Source organism: Heptranchias perlo, chromosome 31, assembly GCF_035084215.1.
Source record: "Heptranchias perlo isolate sHepPer1 chromosome 31, sHepPer1.hap1, whole genome shotgun sequence".
Classification (NCBI taxonomy): Eukaryota; Metazoa; Chordata; class Chondrichthyes; order Hexanchiformes; family Hexanchidae; genus Heptranchias; species Heptranchias perlo.
The window spans coordinates 357,081-377,439 of record NC_090355.1 but is presented as its reverse complement, the minus strand read 5'-3'; the positions used below and the strand labels follow the sequence as shown (position 1 = coordinate 377,439).

The 20,359-nt window shown below is 48.0% G+C and overlaps 1 protein-coding gene across 1 annotated transcript in view; it reads left to right on the top strand.

The window, feature by feature from the left end:
• Positions 1–1,034: 1,034 nt before the first annotated feature.
• LOC137300316 (uncharacterized) overlaps positions 1,035–20,359 on the top strand; it is a gene marked incomplete at its 3' end in the record, with an annotated part of 346,571 nt that continues 327,246 nt past the window's right edge. The window contains exons 1-2 of the mRNA XM_067969402.1: positions 1,035–1,105; positions 3,960–4,172. Coding sequence (XP_067825503.1) covers positions 1,090–1,105; positions 3,960–4,172 — 229 coding nt within the window. The remainder of the gene's footprint in view (positions 1,106–3,959; positions 4,173–20,359) is intronic.

The window sequence follows — 20,359 nt, the reverse complement described above, 5'->3', positions numbered from 1 at the left end:
CTCTGTAACCAGACCTGGGCACAGTACTCAAGGTGCAGTCTGACCAGAGCCCTGTTTCGTTCCATCACCACTTCCTCTGCCTTGTGTTCTGCTGTTTTGTGCGTGTTGGTCAACACTCTGTTGTCTTTGTTGATCGATGTTCTGCATTGATTGGACATTGTGGGTGTCAAGTCTACTCAGACTCCCAGGTCTCTTTCAGCTCCATCCTGTGGGCTATTTTAAGGCCATTCATGGTGTGTGTGAGTCCCTTATCCTTCCTTCCTAAGTTTACTGCCTCCCCTTTTTCCTCGATTCCACTCACGCTCCTAGTTTGCTATCTGCAAATCGACCTGCTTTGCAATGAGTTTCCGAATACATGTTATGGTTATAATTTAGAAACACTGAGCCCTGGGGCAGTCCCACTCCATACTGCCCCTCCCACCACCCTGATGTTACCCCTGTGACCAGCGTCTGGTTTTCTACCCTTCGACCTGTGTCTTATCCGTACCCTGGTTCTGTGCTCAATCGCAACAGCTCTGAGCTTTAATGAGTCATTGTTTGGTGTGAACCTTTTGGCAGTCTGCAATGTCACAGGGTTTCCCTCAGTATACTTGGGTTGTTAGATGGTGCTGGTAGAGGTGGGAAACTGGGGACTGCTTTCAGAATCCTACAGACACTGTGCATATTATATCGAATCACATAGAATTACATAGAATTTACAGCACAGAAACAGGCCATTCGGCCCAACTGGTCCATGCCGATGTTTATGCTCCACATGAGCCTCCTCCCACCCGTCTTCATCTCACCCTATCAACATATCCTTCTATCTCTTTCTCCCTCATGTGTTTATCTAGCTTCCCATTAAATGTATCTTTGCTATTCACCTCAAACATTCCTTGTGGGACTGAGTTCTACATTCTCACCACTCTCTGAGTAAAGAAGTTTCTCCTGAGTTGCCTATTGGATTTGTTGGTGACTATCTTATATTGATTCAGTGGTCTGAGTTGAATGTTCTTGGACAGCGATCTTTTCCAGTGACTGCATTCCTGTTTTACAGAAGGACGACACCTGAGACACAGAGCTGAATCAGCAGAACACTGAGCAGCAGACATGAGTGACGAGGCAGGTAGGTGTTAATCAAGGCACTTCTGTTCGATCACTGAGCGAGGAGTCGGAGCTGGCCGTGTGCCTGCGATGTACGGTTTCGGAGAGAATGCTCCTGTTCCTTTGGGCACCGCGAGTTGGTTCACTATAAAAGAGAAGTGGGCTGAAGGCCCGTGAGGGGCGACTTGCCGGGGTCAGGGGTCAGAGGTCAGGTCCCAGCATTTGGGGCACCCATGAGCCAGCCGAAGGAGGCCACGCACTGCAGAGGAAGTGTGTCGGACCTGGGGAGGCAGGTGTGTCAGGGCCCCCTTCACCCCCCCCCATCAACATCACACACCCGTTTGGATTGGGTGGAGACTCCACCTCTCGTGAGGCTGTGTGGTATCCTCCGAAGAGGCCGGGAGAGGGACGGGGAGGAGAGGGAGAGGGAAGGACAGGAAAGAGGGAGAGAGGAGGAGAAGAGAAAGAATGAACTTGCAATTATATAGTGTCTTTCACAACCTCAGGACGTCCCAAAGTGCTTTACAGTCAATTAAATACTTTCCAAGTGTAGTCACTGTTGTAATGTAGGAAACGCGGCAGCCAATCTACGCACAGCAAGATCCCACAAACAGTCATGAGACAAAGGACCAGATAATCTGTTTTACTGATGTTGGTAGGGAGATAAATATCAGCCAGGACACCGGGGAGAACTCCCCTGCTCTTCTTCAAAATAGTGCTACGGAATCTTTTATGTCTACCCGAAAGTCGGCACCTCCAACAGTGCAGCACTCCCTCAGTACTGCCCCTCCAACAGTGCAGCACTCCCTCAGTACTGCCCCTCCGACGGTGCGGCGCTCCCTCAGTACTGACCCTCCGACGGTGCGGCGCTCCCTCAGTACTGCCCCTCCGACGGTGCGGCGCTCCCTCAGTACTGACCCTCCGACAGTGCAGCACTCCCTCAGTACTGCCCCTTCGACAGTGCAGCGCTCCCTCAGTACTGACCCTCCGACAGTGCAGCACTCCCTCAGTACTGACCCTCCGACAGTGCAGCGCTCCCTCAGTACTGCCCCTTCGACAGTGCAGCGCTCCCTCAGTACTGACCCTCCGACAGTGCAGCGCTCCCTCAGTACTGCCCCTCCGACAGTGCAGCACTCCCTCAGTACTGACCCTCCGACAGTGCAGCACTCCCTCAGTACTGACCCTCCGACAGTGCAGCGCGCCCTCAGTACTGACCCTCTGACAGTGCAGCACTCCCTCAGTACTGCCCCTCCGACAGTGCAGCGCGCCCTCAGTACTGACCCTCTGACAGTGCAGCACTCTCTCTGTACTGCCCCTCTGACAGTGCAGCACTCCCTCAGTACTGACCCTCCGACAGTGCAGCACTCCCTCAGTACTGACCCTCCGACAGTGCAGCACTCCCTCAGGACTGACCCTCCGACAGTGCAGCACTCCCTCGGTATTGCCCTGGAGAGTCGGCCTGGATTTTGTGCTCAGGTCCCTGGAGTGGGACGTGAACCCACATCCTCCTGACTCTGGGGCGAGAGTGCTGCCCACTGAGCCATAGCTGAGTGGGGGGGGCAGTGGGTGGGGCATTGGGGATGGAGCAGAGAGGGTGGGGTGGGGGATTGGAGATGGAGCAGAGGGGGTGGGGAGGGGATTGGAGATGGAGCAGAGGGGGTGGGGTGGGGATTGGAGATGGAGCAGAGGGGGTGGGGAGGGGATTGGGAATGGAGCAGAGGGGGTGGGGTGGGGCATTGGGGATGGAGCAGAGAGGGTGGGGTGGGGGATTGGAAATGGAGCAGAGGGGGTGGGGAGGGGATTGGAGATGGAGCAGAGGGGGTGGGGAGGGGATTGGAGATGGAGCAGAGGGGGTGGGGAGGGGATTGGAGATGGAGCAGAGGGGGTGGGGATTGGAGATGGAGCAGAGGGGGTAGGTTGGGGATTGGAGATGGAGCAGAGGGGGTGGGGTGGGGGATTGGAGATGGAGCAGAGGGGGTGGGGTGGGGGATTGGAGATGGAGCAGAGGGGGTGGGGAGGGGGATTGGAGATGGAGCAGAGGGGGTGGGGAGGGGATTGGAGATGGAGCAGAGGGGGTAGGTTGGGGATTGGAGATGGAGCAGAGGGGGTGGGGATTGGAGATGGAGCAGAGGGGGTGGGGAGGGGATTGGAGATGGAGCAGAGGGGGTGGGGAGGGGATTGGAGATGGAGCAGAGGGGGTGGGGAGGGGATTGGAGATGGAGCAGAGGGGGTGGGGTGGGGATTGGAGATGGAGCGGAGGGGGTGGGGGATTGGAGATGGAGCGGAGGGGGTGGGGGATTGGAGATAGAGCGGAGGGGGTGGGGGATTGGAGATAGAGCGGAGGGGGTGGGGAGGGGATTGGAGATGGAGCAGAGGGGGTGGGGTGGGGATTGGAGATGGAGCAGAGGGGGTGGGGATTGGAGATGGAGCAGAGGGGGTGGGGAGGGGATTGGAGATGGAGCAGAGGGGGTGGGGTGGGGGATTGGAGATGGAGCAGAGGGGGTGGGGGATTGGAGATGGAGCGGAGGGGGTGGGGGATTGGAGATAGAACGGAGGGGGTGGGGGATTGGAGATAGAACGGAGGGGGTGGGGGATTGGAGATAGAGCGGAGGGGATGGGGTGCTGTCGGTGGGGGGGGGGGATTTGTGGCATTGCTCATTTTTAACCCAGTCCGTACCTGCTCCATACACAGACAGTGACTTGTGTTGGTCTGGGCCACAGCTGGCCTAACAGAGAGCAGTGAGAGGTTGGGGGTTGGTTGGTCGGTACCAGGAGAGGGTGAGGGTGGACCCATTACCGTGCTGAGGTACCGGCGGAGTTTGACAATCCCGTCTGCAGTCCCCATTGATGGTACAGCGGCTGCCGTTGATTTTCAGAACTGTCGACGTTTGAGCAGGAGGCGCTGGACGCTCACAACGAGTACCGGAGGATGCATTCAACATCGCCCCTGACCTACAACAGGGAACTGACCAAGGAGTGCCAAGCGTGGGCCGATGTCCTGGCACCGAGAGGGGAAATGGAACACAGCACCACGAAGAACGGAGAGAACATCTGGTACAAATGGACCTCCGGGACAATGGAGTTCACAGGTTGGTGATTGGTTCCTTTACAACTTGTGCTGTTTGGTCAAAGTGTGACAACAAAGGAATAAAACAGAAGCAATAGATCAGAACTCGGGCAGTGAACACCCAGCATCCCACCCGCACCAAGACTCGGGTCTGTCTGAATAATGTTCGGACAATACATTCTGTGTGAAGTATCAGTCTGTGTGAAGTATCGGTCAGTCTGTGTGAAGTATCGGTCAGTTTGTATGAAGTATCGGTCAGTTTGTGTGAAGTATCGGTCAGTTTGTGTGAAGTATCGGTCAGTCTGTGTGAAGTATCAGTCAGTCTGTGTGAAGTATCGGTCAGTTTGTGTGAAGTATCGGTCAGTCTGTGTGAAGTATCGGTCAGTTTGTGTGAAGTATCGGTCAGTTTGTGTGAAGTATCGGTCTCTCTGTGTGAAGTATCAGTCAGTTTGTGTGAAGTATCGGTCAGTTTGTGTGAAGTATCGGTCAGTCTGTGTGAAGTATCGGCCAGTCTGTGTGAAGTATCAGTCAGTTTGTGTGAAGTATCAGTCAGTCTGTGTGAAGTATCGGTCAGTTTGTGTGAAGTATCGGTCAGTCTGTGTGAAGTATCAGTCAGTTTGTGTGAAGTATCGGTCAGTTTGTGTGAAGTATCAGTCTGTCTCGTTGAAGTATCAATCTGTCTGTGGATTGAATCAGTCATTCCGTGTGAAGTATCGGTCAGTCTGTGTGAAGAATCAGTCTTTGTGTAGTATTGGTCAGCCTGTGTGACAAATTGGTCAGTCTGTGAGCAGAATCAGACGGTTTGTGTGAATTATCAGTCAATCCGTGTGATGTATATGTCTGTCTGTGTGAAGTATTGGTCTGTCTGAGTAAAGTATCAGTCAGTCTGAGTGAAGTATCCAACTGTCTGTGTGAAGTATAAACCAATCTGTTTGAAGTATCAATCTGTCTGTGTTTTCAATAATTCAGTCTGTGGGATGTATCATTCTCTCTGTGTGAAGTATCATTCAGTCTGTGGGAAATATCAGTTTGTCTGTGTGTGAAGTATTACTCTGTCTGAGGTAAATATCAGTCAGCCAGCGTGAAGTATCGATCAGTCTGTTTGAAGTATCAGTCAGTCTGTGTGAAGTATCAGTCAGTCTGAGTGAAGTATTGGTCAGTCTGAGTGAAGTATCGATCAGTCTGTTTGAAGTATCAGTCAGTCTGAGTGAAGTATCGGTCAGTCTGAGTGAAGTATCGGTCAGTCTGAGTGTAGTATCGATCAGTCTGAGTGAAGTATCGGTCAGTCTGAGTGAAGTATCGGTCAGTCTGAGTGAAGTATTGGTCAGTCTGAGTGAAGTATCAATCTGTCTGTGTGAAGTATAAACCAGTCTGTATGAAGTGTCAGTCCGTCTGTGTGATGTATCGGTCAGTCTGTGCTAAATATCGGTCAGTCGGTGTGAAGTATCGGTCAGGCTGAGTGTACTACCAGCCTGTATGAAGTATTGGTCAGTGTGTGTGAAGTATCATTCAGTCCGTTTGAAGTAGCAATCTGTCTGTGTGAAATATCAATCAGTCTGTTTGCAGTGTCAATCAGTCTGTGCAATGTATCAATCAGTCTGTGTGAAATATTCTTCTGTCTGCATGAAGTATCGGTCAGCCTGTTTGAAGTATCAGTTCTGTCAGTGTGAAGAATCAGTCTGTGTGAAGTATCAGTCAGTCTGTGCGAAATATCGGTCAGTCTGTGTGAAGTATCGGTCAGGCTGAGTGTACTATCAATCTGTTTGTGTTTTGAATAATTCAATCTGTGTGAAGTATCAGTCATTCTGTGTGAAGTATACGCCTGTATGAAGTATCGGTCAGTGTGTGTGAAGTATCATTCAGTCCGTTTGAAGTAGCAATCTGTCTGTGTGAAATATCAATCAGTCTGTTTGCAGTGTCAGTCAGTCTGTGCAATGTATCAATCAGTCTGTGTGAAGCATCAGTCTGTCTCGTTGAAGTATCAATCTGTCTGTGGGTTGAATCAGTCATTCTGTGTGAAGTATGGGTCAGTCTGTGTGAAGTATCAGTCTGTGTGTCGAATTGCTCAGTCTGTGTGAAGTATCGGTCAGTCTGTGAGCAGAATCAGACTGACCATGTGAATTATCAGTCAGTCTGTGTGAAGTATATGTCCGTTTGTGAGAAATATCATTCAGTCTGTTTGCAGTATCAGTCTGTCTGTGTGAAATATCTGTCTGTCTGTGTGAAGTATCAGTCAGTCTGTGCAATGTATCAATCAGTCTGTGTGAAGTATTCTTCTGTCTGTGTGAAGTATCAGTCAGTCTGTTTGATGTAACAGTCTCTCTGTGTGATGTATCAATCTGTCTGTGTGTTAAATCAGTCTGTCTGTGTGAAGTATCGGTCAGTCAGTATGAAATATCGGTCAGTCTATGTGAAATATGGGTCAGTCTGTGTGAAATATCAGTCAGTCTATGTGAAATATCGGTCAGTCTGTGTGATCTGTTGGTCAGTCTGTGTGAAGTATTCGGCTGACTGTGTGAAGTATCTGTCAGTCTACGTGAAGTATCGGTCAGTCTGAGTGTAGTATCAATCTGTCTGTGTGAAATATAAACCAGTCTATATGCAGTGTCAGTCCGTCTGTGTGATGTATCAGTCTGTATGAAGTATTGGTCAGTCTGTGTTAAGTATCAATCTGTGTGAGTTTTGAATAATTCAGTCTGTGTGAAGTATCATTCAGTCTGTGGGAAGTATCAGTCTGACTGAAGTTTTGTTCAATCTGTGTGAAAAATCAATCAGTCTGTTTGCAGTATCAGTTTGTCTGTGTGAAGTGTCAGTCTTTTTGTTTGAAGTATCAGTCTATGTGAAGTATCAGTCAGTCAGTGTGTAGCATAAGTCTGTCTGTGTGAAGCATCAGTCTGTCTCGTTGAAGTATCAATCTGTCTGTGGGTTGAATCAGTCAGTCTGTGTGAAGTATCAGTCAGTCTGTGTGAAGTATCGGTCAGTCTGTGTGAAGTATCGGTCAGTCTGAGTGAAGTATCAGTCAACCTGTGTGAAGTATCAGTCTGTGTGTAGTATTAGTCAGTCTGTGTGAAGTATCAGCCTGTCTGTGTGAAGTATCGGTCAGTCTGAGTGAAGTATCAGTCAACCTGTGTGAAGTATCTGTCTGTGTGTAGTATTGGTCACTCTGTGTGAAGTAACGGTCAGTCTGTGTGAAGTATCAGTCAGTCTGAGTGAAATTTCAGTCAACCTGTTGAAGTATCAGTCTGTGTGTAGTATTGGTCAGCCTGTGTGACGAATTGGTCAGTCTGTGTGAAGTATCAGTCAGTCTGTGTGATGTATCTGTCTGTATGAAGTATTGGTCAGTCTGTTTGAAGTGACAGTCAGTCTGTGTGAACTATCGGTCAGTCTGGGTGAAGTATCAATCTGCCTGTGCGATGTATCAGTCAGTCTGTGTGAAATATTCTTCTGTCCGCATGAAGTATCGGTCAGTCTGTGTGTAGCATAAGTCTGTCTGTGTGAATCATCAGTCTGTCTCGTTGAAGTATCAATCTGTCTGCGAGTTGAATCAGTCATTCTGTGCGGTCAGTCGGTGTGAAGTATCGGTCAGTCCGAGTGTAGTATCAATCTGTCTGTGTGAAGTATAAACCTGTCTGTGTGAAGTATCAGTCAGTCTGTGTGAGGTATCAATCTGTCTGTGTTTTGAATAATTCAGTCTGTGTGAAGTATCATTCAGTTTGTGGGAAGTATCAGTCTGCTGTTTGAAGTATCAGTCTGTCTGTGTGAAGTATCAGTCAGTCTGTGTGAAATATCGATCAGTCAGTGTGAAGTATCGGTCAGTCTGAGTGTAGTATCAATCTGTTTGTGTGAAGTATAAACTAGTCTGTTTGAAGTGTCAGTCCGTCTGTGTGATGTATCAGTCTCTATGAAGTATGTCAGTCTGTTTGAAGTATCAATCTGTTTGAAGTTTTGTTCAGTCTGTGTGAAGTATCAGTCTGTCTGTCTGAGGTGTCAGTCTTTTTGTGTGAATTATCAGTCTGTATGAAGTATCAGTCTGTCTGTGTGAAGTATCGGTCAGTCTGTGTGTAGCATAAGTCTGTCTGTGAATCAGCAGTCTATCTCGTTGAAGTATCAATCTGTCTGTGGGTTGAATCAGTCAGTCTGTGTGAAGTATCAGACTGTGTAGTATTGGTCAGCCTGTTTGACGAATTGGTTAGTCTGTATGAAGTATCAGTCAGTCTGTGTGAAGTATCAGCCTGTATGAAGTATTGGTCAGTTTGTATGAAGTATCGGTCAGTCTGTGTGAAATATCAATCAGTCTGTTTCCAGTATCAGTCAGTCTGTGCGATGAATCAGTCAGTCTGTGTGAAGTATTCTTCTGTCTGCATGAAGTATCGGTCAGTCTGTGTGAAGTATCATTCAGTCTGTTTGCAGTATCAGTCTGTCTGTGTGAAATATCAGTTTGTGTGTAGTATTGGTCAGCCTGTGTGATGAATTGGTCAGTTTGTATGAAGGATCGGTCAGTCTGTGAGCAGAATTAGACTGTCTGTGTGAAGTATCAGTCTGTCAGTATGAATTGTCAGTTTTTTTTGTGTGAAGTATCAGTCTGTGTGAATTATCAGTCTGTCTGTGTGAAGTGTCAGTCTTTTTGTGTGAAGTATCAGCTGTGTGAAGTTTCGGTCAGTCGGTGTGAAAAATCAGTCTGTCTGTGAGAAGTATTGCTCAGCCTGTGTGAAGTGTCAATCAATCTGTGTGAATTATAAGTCAGTCTGTAAGAAGTATCGGTCAGTCTTTTTTTATTATTCGTTCATGGGATGTGGGCGTCGCTGGCGAGGCCGGCATTTATTGCCCATCCCTAATTGCCCTTGAGAAGGTGGTGGTGAGCCGCCTTCTTGAACCGCTGCAGTCCGTGTGGTGAAGGTTCTCCCACAGTGCTGTTAGGAAGGGAGTTCCAGGATTTTGACCCAGCGACGATGAAGGAACGGCGATATATTTCCAAGTCGGGATGGTGTGTGACTTGGAGGGGAACGTGCAGGTGGTGGTGTTCCCATGTGCCTGCTGCTCTTGTCCTTCTAGGTGGTAGAGGTCACGGGTTTGGGAGGTGCTGTCGAAGAAGCCTTGGCGAGTTGCTGCAGTGCATCCTGTGGATGGTACACACTGCAGCCACAGTGCGCTGGTGGTGAAGGGAGTGAATGTTTAGGGTGGTGGATGGGGTGCCAATCAAGCGGGCTGCTTTGTCCTGGATGGTGTTGAGCTTCTTGAGTGTTGTTGGAGCTGCACTCATCCAGGCAAGTGGAGAGTATTCCATCACACTCCTGACTTGTGCCTTGTAGATGGTGGAAAGGCTTTGGGGAGTCAGGAGGTGAGTCACTCGCCACAGAATACCCAGCCTCTGACCTGCTCTTGTAGCCACAGCATTTATGTGGCTGGTCCAGTTAAGTTTCTGGTCAATGGTGACCCCCAGGGTGTTGATGGTGGGGGATTCGGCGATGGTAATGCCGTTGAATGTCAAGGGGAGGTGGTTAGACTCTCTCTTGTTGGAGATGATCTTTGCCGGATACTTGTCTGGCACGAATGTTACTTGCCACTTATCAGCCCAAGCCTGGATGTTGTCCAGGTCTTGCTGCATGCGGGCACGGACTGCTTCATTATTTGAGGGGCTGCGAATGGAACTGAACACTGTGCAGTCATCAGCGAACATCCCCATTTCTGACCTTATGATGCAGGGAAGGTCATTGATGAAGCAGCTGAAGATGGTTGGGCCTAGGACACTGCCCTGAGGAACTCCTGCAGCAATGTCTTGGGGCTGAGATGATTGGCCTCCAACAACCACTACCATCTTCCTTTGTGCTAGGTATGACTCCAGCCACTGGAGAGTTTTCCCCCTGATTCCCATTGATTTCAATTTTACGAGGGATCCTTGGTGCCACACTCGGTCAAATGCTGCCTTGATGTCAAGGGCAGTCACTCTCACCTCACCTCTGGAATTCAGCTCTTTTGTCCATGTTTGGACCAAGGCTGTAATGAGGTCTGGAGCCGAGTGGTCCTGGCGGAACCCAAACTGAGCATCGGTGAGCAGGTTATTGGTGAGTAAGTGCCGCTTGATAGCACTGTCGACGACACCTACCATCACTTTGCTGATGATTGAGAGTAGACTGATGGGGCGGTAATTGGCCGGATTGGATTTGTCCTGCTTTTTGTGGACAGGACATACCTGGGCAATTTTCCACATTGTCAGGTAGATGCTCGTGTTGTAGCTGTACTGGAACAGCTTGGCTAGAGGCGCGGCTAGTTCTGGAGCACAAGTCTTCAGCACTACAGCCGGGATGTTGTCGGGGCCCATAGCCTTTGCTGTATCCAGTGCACTCAGCCGTTTCTTGATATCACGTGGAATGAATCGAATTGGCTGAAGACTGGCTTCTGTGATGGTGGGGATATCGGGAGGCGGCCGAGATGGATCATCCACTCGGCACTTCTGGATGAAGATGGTTGCAAACGCTTCAGCCTTGTCTTTTGCACTCACATGCTGGACTCCACCACCATTCACGACTGGATGTGGCAGGACTGCAGAGCTTTGATCTGATCCGTTGGTTGTGGAATCGCTCAGCTCTGTCTATAGCATGTTGCTTCCGCTGTTTAGCATGCATGTAGTCCTGTGTTGTAGCTTCACCAGGTTGGCACCTCATTTTTAGGTACGCCTGGTGCTGCTCCTGGCATGCTCTTCTACACTCCTCATTGAACCAGGGTTGATCCCCTGGCTTGTTGGTAATTGTAGAGCGAGGAATATGCCGGGCCATGAGGTTACAGATTGTGCTGGAATACAATTCTGCTGCTGCTGATGGCCCACAGCGCCTCATGGATGCCCAGTTTTGAGCTGCTAGATCTGTTCTGAATCTATCCCATTTAGCACGGTGGTAGTGCCACACAACACGTTGGATGGTGTCCTCAGTGCGAAGATGGGTCTTTCTCTCCACGAGGACTGTGCGGTGGTCACTCCTACCAATACTATCATTGACAGATGCATCTGCGACAGGTAGATTGGTGGGGACGAGGTCAAGTATGTTTTTCCCCCGTGTTGGTTCGCTCACCACCTGCCGCAGGCCCAGTCTGGCAGCTACGTCCTTCAAGACTCGGCCAGCTCGGTTAGTAATGGTGCTACCGAACGACTCTTGGTGATGGACATTAAAGCCCCCCCACCCAGAGTACATTTTGTGCCCTTGCTGCCCTCAGTGCTTCCTCCAAGTGGTGTTTAACATGGTGGAGGACTGATTCATCAGCTGAGGGAGGGCGGTAGGTGGTAATCAGCAGGAGGTTTCCTTGCCCATGTTTGACCTGATGCCACGAGATTTCATGGGGTCCAGAGTCAATGTTGAGGACTCCCAGGGCCACTCCCTCCTGACTGTATATCACTGTACCGCCACCTCTGGTGGGTCTGTCCTGCCGGTGTGAAGTATCAGTCTGTCTGCGTGAAGTATCAGTGAGTACCTGTGTGAAGTATCAGTTTGCCTGTGTGAAGTATCAGGCAGTCTGTGAGAAATCTTGGACATTCTGTGCGATGTATCAATCTGTCTTTGTGAAGTAGCAGTCTGTCTGTATGAAGCACTGGTCAGTCTGTTTGAAGTATCAGACTGTCCGTGTGAAGTATCAGCCTATTTTTGTGAAATAACAGTCAATCTGTGTGGGTTATCAGACAGTCTGTGTGAAGCATCGGTCAGACTGTTGGAAGTATCAGACAGTCTAGTGGAAGTATCAGTCTGTCTGTGTGAAGTATCGGTCAGTCTGTGTGAAGAATCAGTCTGTCTGTGTGATTTATCAAACAGTCTGTGTGAAGTATCACTGAGTCTGTGTGAAGAATCAGTCTGTCTGTGTGAATTAACAGACAGTCTGTGAGAAGCATCGGTCACACTGTTGGTAGTATCAGACAGTCTAGTGGAAGTATCAGTCTGTCTGTGTGATGTATCAATCAGTCAGGTTGAAGTATCAGTCAGTCCATGTGAAGTATCAGTCTGTCTATTGGAAATATCAGCCTGTCTGTGGGAAGTATCAGTCATTCTGTGTGAATTATCAATCAGTCAGTTTGAAGTATCTGTCAGTCTGTTTGAAGTATCAGTCTCTCAGTGTGAAGTATCTGTCAGTCAGTTTGAATTATGGGTCTGTCTGTGTGAAATATCAGTCTCTCTGTGTGATGTATTGGTCAGTCTGTGTGAAGTAACAGTCTGTTTGAAGTATCAATCTGTCTGTGTAAAGTATCTGTCAGTCTGTTTGAAGTAACAGTCAGTCTGTTTGAATTATGGGTCTGTCTGTGTGAAGTATCAGTCTACTTGTGTCAATTATCAGACAGTCTGTGTGAAGCACCGGTCAGACTGTTTGAAGTATCAGACAGTCTCGCAGAAGTATTAGTCTGTCAGTGTGAAGTGTCGGTCAGTCTGTTTGAATTATGGGTCTGTCTGTGTGAAGTATCGGTCAGTCTGTGTGTAGCATAAGTCTGTCTGTCTCGTTGAAGTATCAATCTGTCTGTGGGTTCAATCAGTCATTCTGTCTGAAGCATCGGTCAGTCAGTGTGAAGTATCGAAAAAGTCTGTGTGAAGTAACGGTCAGTCTGTGTGAATTATTAAACAGTCTGTGTGAAGTATCAGTCTGTCTGTATCAGTGGGGGACTTCAATGTCCATCACCAAGAGTGGCTCGGTAGCACCACTACTGACCGAGCTGGCCGAGTCCTGAAGGACATAGCTGCCAGACTGGGCCTGCGGCAGGTGGTGAGCGAACCAACATGAGGGAACAACTTACTTGACCTCGTCCTCACCAATCTACCTGTCGCAAATGCATCTGTCCATGACAGTATTGGTAGGAGTGACCACCGCACAGTCCTCGTGGAGATGAAGTCCCGTCTTCGCACTGAGGACACCATCCAACGTGTTGTGTGGCACTACCACCGTGCTAAATGGGATAGATTCAGAACAGATCGAGCAGCTCAAAACGGGGCATCCATGAGGCGCTGTGGGCCATCAGCAGCAGCAGAATTGTATTCCACCACAATCTGTAACCTCATGGCCCGGCATATTCCTCACTCTACCATTACCAACAAGCCAGGGGATCAACCCTGGTTCAATGAGGAGTGTAGAAGAGCATGCCAGGAGCAGCACCAGGCATACCTAAAAATGAGGTGCCAACCTGGTGAAGCTACAACTCAGGACTACATGCATGCTAAACAGCGGAAGCAACATGCTATAGACAGAGCTAAGCGATTCCACAACCAACGCATCAGATCAAAGCTCTGCAGTCCTGCCACATCCAGTCGTGAATGGTGGTGGACAATTAAACAACTAACGGGAGGAGGAGGCTCTGCAAACATCCCCATCCTCAATGATGGCGGAGTCCAGCACGTGAGTGCAAAAGACAAGGCTGAAGCGTTTGCAACCATCTTCAGTCAGAAGTGCCGAGTGGATGATCCATCTCGGCCTCCTCCCGATAGCCCCACCATCACAGAAGCCAGTCTTCGGCCAATTTGATTCACTCCACGTGATATCAAGAAACGGCTGAGTGCACTGGATACAGCAAAGGCTATGGGCCCCGACAACATCCCAGCTGTAGTGCTGAAGACTTGTGCTCCAGAACTAGCTGCGCCTCTAGCCAAGCTGTTCCAGTACAGCTACAACACTGGCATCTACCCGACAATGTGGAAAATTGCCCAGGTATGTCCTGTCCACAAAAAGCAGGACAAATCCAATCCGGCCAATTACCGCCCCATCAGTCTACTCTCAATCATCAGCAAAGTGATGGAAGGTGTCGTCGACAGTGCTATCAAGTGGCACTTACTCACCAATAACCTGCTCACCGATGCTCAGTTTGGGTTCCGCCAGGACCACTCGGCTCCAGACCTCATTACAGCCTTGGTCCAAACATGGACAAAAGAGCTGAATTCCAGAGGTGAGGTGAGAGTGACTGCCCTTGACATCAAGGCAGCATTTGACCGAGTGTGGCACCAAGGAGCCCTAGTAAAATTGAAGTCAATGGGAATCAGGGGGAAAACTCTCCAGTGGCTGGAGTCATACCTAGCACAAAGGAAGATGGTAGTGGTTGTTGGAGGCCAATCATCTCAGCCCCAGGACATTGCTGCAGGAGTTCCTCAGGGCAGTGTCCTAGGCCCAACCATCTTCAGCTGCTTCATCAATGACCTTCCCTCCATCATAAGGTCAGAAATGGGGATGTTCGCTGATGACTGCACAGTGTTCAGTTCCATTCGCAACCCCTCAAATAATGAAGCAGTCCGAGCCCGCATGCAGCAAGACCTGGACAACATCCAGGCTTGGGCTCAGAAGTGGCAAGTAACATTCGCGCCAGATAAGTGCCAGGCAATGACCATCTCCAACAAGAGAGAGTCTAACCACCTCCCCCTGACATTCAACGGCATTACCATCGCCAAATCCCCCACCATCAATATCCTGGAGGTCACCATTGACCAGAAACTTAACTGGACCAGCCATATAAATACTGTGGCTACTAGAGCAGGTCAGAGGCTGGGTATTCTGCGGCGAGTGACTCACCTCCTGACTCCCCAAAGCCTTTCCACCATCTACAAGGCACAAGTCAGGAGTGTGATGGAATACTCCCCACTTGCCTGGATGAGTGCAGCTCCAACAACACTCAAGAAGCTCGACACCATCCAGGACAAAGCAGCCCGCTTGATTGGCACCCCATCCACCACCCTAAACATTCACTCCCTTCACCACCGGCGCACAGTGGCTGCAGTGTGTACCATCCACAGGATGCACTGCAGCAACTCGCCAAGGCTTCTTCGACAGCACCTCCCAAACCCGCGACCTCTACCACCTAGAAGGACAAGAGCAGCAGGCACGTGGGAACAACACCACCTGCACGTTCCCCTCCAAGTCACACACCATCCCGACTTGGAAATATATCGCCGTTCCTTCATCGTCGCTGGGTCAAAATCCTGGAACTCCCTTCCTAACAGCACTGTGGGAGAACCTTCACCACACGGACTGCAGCGGTTCAAGAAGGCGGCTCACCACCACCTTCTCAAGGGCAATTAGGGATGGGCAATAAATGCCGGCCTCGCCAGCGACGCCCACATCCCGTGAACGAATAAAAAAAAAAGTCATTCTGTGTGAAGTATCAGTCAGTTGTTTTGAAGTATCAGACGGTCTGATGGAAGTATCAGTCTCTCTGTGTGAAGTATCAGTCTCTCTGTGTGAAGTATTTGTCTATCTGTGTGAAGTATCAGTCTCTCTGTGTGAAGTATCAGTCTCTCTGTGTGAAGTATCGGCCTCTCTGTGTGAAGTATCGGTCAGTCTGTGTGAAGTATTTGTCTGTCTGTTTGAAATATCAGTCAGTTTGTGTGCAGTATCGGCCATTCTGTGTGAAATATCAGTCTGTCTGTGTGAAGTATCAGTTTGTCTGTAAGAAGTCTTCGTCAGTCTGTGAATATTCAGCCAATCTGTGAGAAATCTTGGACATTCTGTGTGATGTATTGGTCAGTCTGTGTGAATTATTAAACAGTCTGTGTGAAGCTTCGGTCAGTCGGTTTGATGTATTAGACAGTCTATTGGAAGTATCAGTCTGTCTGCGTGAAGTACCAGTCAGTCCCTGTGAAGTATCAGTCTGTCTGCGTGAAGTATCAGTTGCTATCTTGAAGTATCAGTTTGTTTGTGTGAGGTATCGGTCAGTCAGTTTGAAGTATTGAACACTCTGTGTGAAGTATCAGTCAGTCGGTTTGATGTATCAGTCAGTCTGTGTGAAGTATCAGTCTGTCTGTATGAAGTATCAGTTTGTTTGTGTGAAGTATCAGTGAGTCTGTGAGAAGTATCAGTCTGTCTGTGAGAAGCCTTCATCAGTCTGTGTGAAGATTCAGCCAGTATGTGGGAAATCTTGGACATTCTGTGTGATGTATTAGTCAGTCTTTGTGAAGTATCAGTCTGTCTGTTTGAAGTAACAGTCCGTCTGTGTGGATTATGACTCTGTGTGTGAAGTAACAGTCAGTCTGTGTGAAGTATCAGACAGTCTGTGTGAAGCATCGGTCAGTCTGTGTGTAGTATCAGTCTGTCTGCATGAAGTGTCAGTGAGTCTGTTTGAAGTAATCGGTCAGTCTGTTTGAAGTATCAATGATTCTGTGTGAATATCAGTCTGTCTGTGTGAAGCATTGGTCAGTCTGTGTGAAGTATCAGTGAGTCTGTTTCAAGTATCAGTGAGTCTGTGTGAAGTATCAATCAGTCTGTGAAGCATCAGTCACTCTGTGTGAAGTATCAGTCAGGATGTTTGAATTATTAGTCTGTCTGCGCGAAGTATCAATTTTTCTGTGAGAAGTCTTCGTCAGCCTGTGTGAATTAACAGACAGTCTGTGAGAAGCATCGGTCACACTGTTGGTAGTATCAGACAGTCTAGTGGAAGTATCAGTCTGTCTGTGTGATGTATCAATCAGTCAGTTTGAAGTATCAGTCTGTCCGTGTGAAGTATCGGTCTCTCTGTGTGATGTATCAGACAGTTTGTGTGAAGTATCGGTCTCTCTGTGTGATGTATCAGACAGTTTGTGTGAAGTATCGGTCAGTCTGTGTGAAGTATCAGTCAGTCTGTGTGAAGTATCAGTCTGTCTGTGTGAAGTATCAGTCTGTCTGTGTGATGTATCGGTCTCTCTGTGTGATGTATCAGACAGTTTGTGTGAAGTATCGGTCAGTCTGTGTGAAGTATCAGTCAGTCTATTGGAAATATCAGCTTGTCTGTGTGAAGTATCAGTCAGTGTGTGTGTCGCATCAGTCCAGTCAGGCTATTTGAATTATCAGTCTGTCTGTGTGAAGTATCAGTCTCTCTGTGTGATGTATTGGTCAGTCTGTGTGAAGTAACAGTCTGTTTGAAGTATCAATCTGTCTGTGTAAAGTATCTGTCAGTCTGTTTGAAGTAACAGTCAGTCTGTTTGAATTATGGGTCTGTCTGTGTGAAGTATTGGTCTGCTTGTGTCAATTATCAGACAGTCTGTGTGAAGCACCGGTCAGACTGTTTGAAGTATCAGACAGTCTCGCAGAAGTATTAGTCTGTCAGTGTGAAGTATCGGTCAGTCTGTGTGTAGCATAAGTCTGTCTGTCTCGTTGAAGTATCAATCTGTCTGTGGGTTGAATCAGTCATTCTGTCTGAAGCATCGGTCAGTCTGTGTGAAGTATTGGTCAGTCAGTGTGAGGTAACGGTCAGTCTGTGTGAGGTAACGGTCAGTCAGTGTGAATTATTAAACAGTCTGTGTGAAGTTTCGGTCAGTCGGTTTGATGTATCAGACAGTCTATTGGAAGTATCAGTCTGTCTGCGTGAAGTACCAGTCAGTCCCTGTGAAGTATCAGTCTGTCTGTATGAAGTATCAGTTTGTTTGTGTGAAGTATCAGTGAGTCTGTGAGAAGTCTTCATCAGTCTGTGTGAAGATTCAGCCAGTATGTGGGAAATCTTGGACATTCTGTGTGATGTATTAGTCAGTCTTTGTGAAGTATCAGTCACTCAGTGTGAAGTATCAGTCAGCCTGTGCAAAGTATCAGTCAGTCTGTGTGAAGTATCGGTCAGTCTGTGTGAAGTATCGGTCAGTCTGTGTGAAGTGTAGGTCAGTCTGCTTCAAGTATGAGTCTCTGTGTGAAGTATCGGTCAGTCTGTTTAAAGTATCAGTCTGTCTGTGTGAAGTATCAATTTGTCCGTGTGAAGTATCAGTCAGTGTGTGAAGTATCTCTCTGTTGTTTTGATGTATGAGTCAGTCTGTGTGAACTTACAGTCTGTGTGAAGTATAAAACTGTCTTCGTCAAGTATCAGTCAACCTGTGAGAATTATCAGTCTGTCTATGTGAATTATCTGTCAGTCTGTGTGATGTATCAATCAGACTATATGAATTGTGAGCCTGCCTGTGTGATATATCAGTCTGTATGTGTGAAATATCAGTCAGTCTGTGTGAAGTCTTGGTCAGTCTGTGTGAAGTTTTTTTTATTCATTCATGGGATGTGGGCATCGCTGGCGAGACCAGCATTTATTGCCCATCCCTAATTGCTCTTGAGAAGGTGGTGGTGAGCCGCCTTCTTGAACCGCTGCAGTCCGTGTGGTGACGGTTCTCCCACAGTGCTGTTAGGAAGGGAGTTCCAGGATTTTGACCCAGCGACGATGAAGGAACGGCGATATATTTCCAAGTCGGGATGGTGTGTGACTTGGAGGGGAACTTGCAGGTGGTGTTGTTCCCATGTGCCTGCTGCTCTTGTCCTTCCAGGTGGTAGAGGTCACGGGTTTGTGAGGTGCTGTTGAAGAAGCCTTGGTGAGTTGCTGCAGTGCATCCTGTGGATGGTACACACTGCAGCCACAGTGCGCCAGTGGTGAAGGGAGTGAATGTTCAGGGTGGTGGATGGGGTGCCAATCAAGTGAGCTGCTTTGTCCTGGATGGTATCGAGCTTCTTGAGTGTTGTTGGAGCTGCACTCATCCAGGCAAGTGGAGAGTATTTCATCACACTCCTGACTTGTGCCTTGTAGATGGTGGAAAGGCTTTGGGGAGTCAGGAGGTGAGTCACTCACGGCAGAATACCCAGCCTCTGACCTGCTCCATATCAGTCTTTCTATGAGAAGTATCAGTCTGTCTGATTGAAGTATCAGTCAGTCTGTGTGAAGTACCAGTCAGTTTATGTGAATTATCAGTCAGTCTGTGTGAATTATCAGTCAGTCTGTGTGAATTATCAATCATTATGTGTGAATTATCAGTCAGACTGTGTGAATTATCAGTCAGTCTGCGTGAATTATCAGTCAGACTGCGTGAATTATCAGTCAGTCTGCGTGAATTATCAGTCAGACTGCGTGAATTATCAGTCAGTCTGCGTGAATTATCAGTCAGACTGCGTGAATTATCAGTCAGTCTGCGTGAATTATCAGTCAGACTGCGTGAATTATCAGTCAGTCTGCGTGAATTATCAGTCAGACTGCGTGAATTATCAGTCAGTCTGCGTGAATTATCAGTCAGTCTGCGTGAATTATCAGTCAGACTGCGTGAATTATCAGTCAGTCTGCGTGAATTATCAGTCAGACTGTGTGAATTATCAGTCAGACTGCGTGAAGTATCAGTCAGTCTGCGTGAATTATCAGTCAGTCTGCGTTAATTATCAGTCAGACTGTGTGAAGTATCAGTCAGTCTGTGTGAATTATCAGTCAGTCTGTGTGAATTATCAGTCAGTCTGCGTGAATTATCAGTCAGACTGCGTGAATTATCAGTCAGTCTGCGTGAATTATCAGTCAGACTGCGTGAATTATCAGTCAGTCTGTGTGAATTATCAGTCAGACTGCGTGAATTATCAGTCAGTCTGCGTGAATTATCAGTCAGACTGCGTGAATTATCAGTCAGTCTGCGTGAATTATCAGTCAGTCTGCGTGAATTATCAGTCAGTCTGCGTGAATTATCAGTCAGTCTGCGTGAATTATCAGTCAGTCTGCGTGAATTATCAGTCAGTCTGCGTGAATTATCAGTCAGACTGCGTGAATTATCAGTCAGACTGCGTGAATTATCAGTCAGACTGCGTGAATTATCAGTCAGTCTGCGTGAATTATCAGTCAGTCTGCGTGAATTATCAGTCAGTCTGCGTGAATTATCAGTCAGACTGCGTGAATTATCAGTCAGTCTGCGTGAATTATCAGTCAGACTGCGTGAATTATCAGTCAGACTGCGTGAAGTATCAGTCAGACTGCGTGAATTATCAGTCAGTCTGCGTGAATTATCAGTCAGACTGCGTGAATTATCAGTCAGTCTGCGTGAATTATCAGTCAGACTGCGTGAATTATCAGTCAGTCTGCGTGAATTATCAGTCAGTCTGCGTGAATTATCAGTCAGACTGCGTGAATTATCAGTCAGTCTGCGTGAATTATCAGTCAGACTGCGTGAATTATCAGTCAGTCTGCGTGAATTATCAGTCAGACTGCGTGAATTATCAGTCAGACTGCGTGAAGTATCAGTCAGACTGCGTGAATTATCAGTCAGTCTGCGTGAATTATCAGTCAGACTGCGTGAATTATCAGTCAGTCTGCGTGAATTATCAGTCAGACTGCGTGAATTATCAGTCAGTCTGCGTGAATTATCAGTCAGACTGCGTGAATTATCAGTCAGACTGCGTGAATTATCAGTCAGTCTGCGTGAATTATCAGTCAGACTGCGTGAATTATCACTCAGACTGCGTGAATTATCAGTCAGACTGCGTGAATTATCAGTCAGACTGTGTGAAGTATCA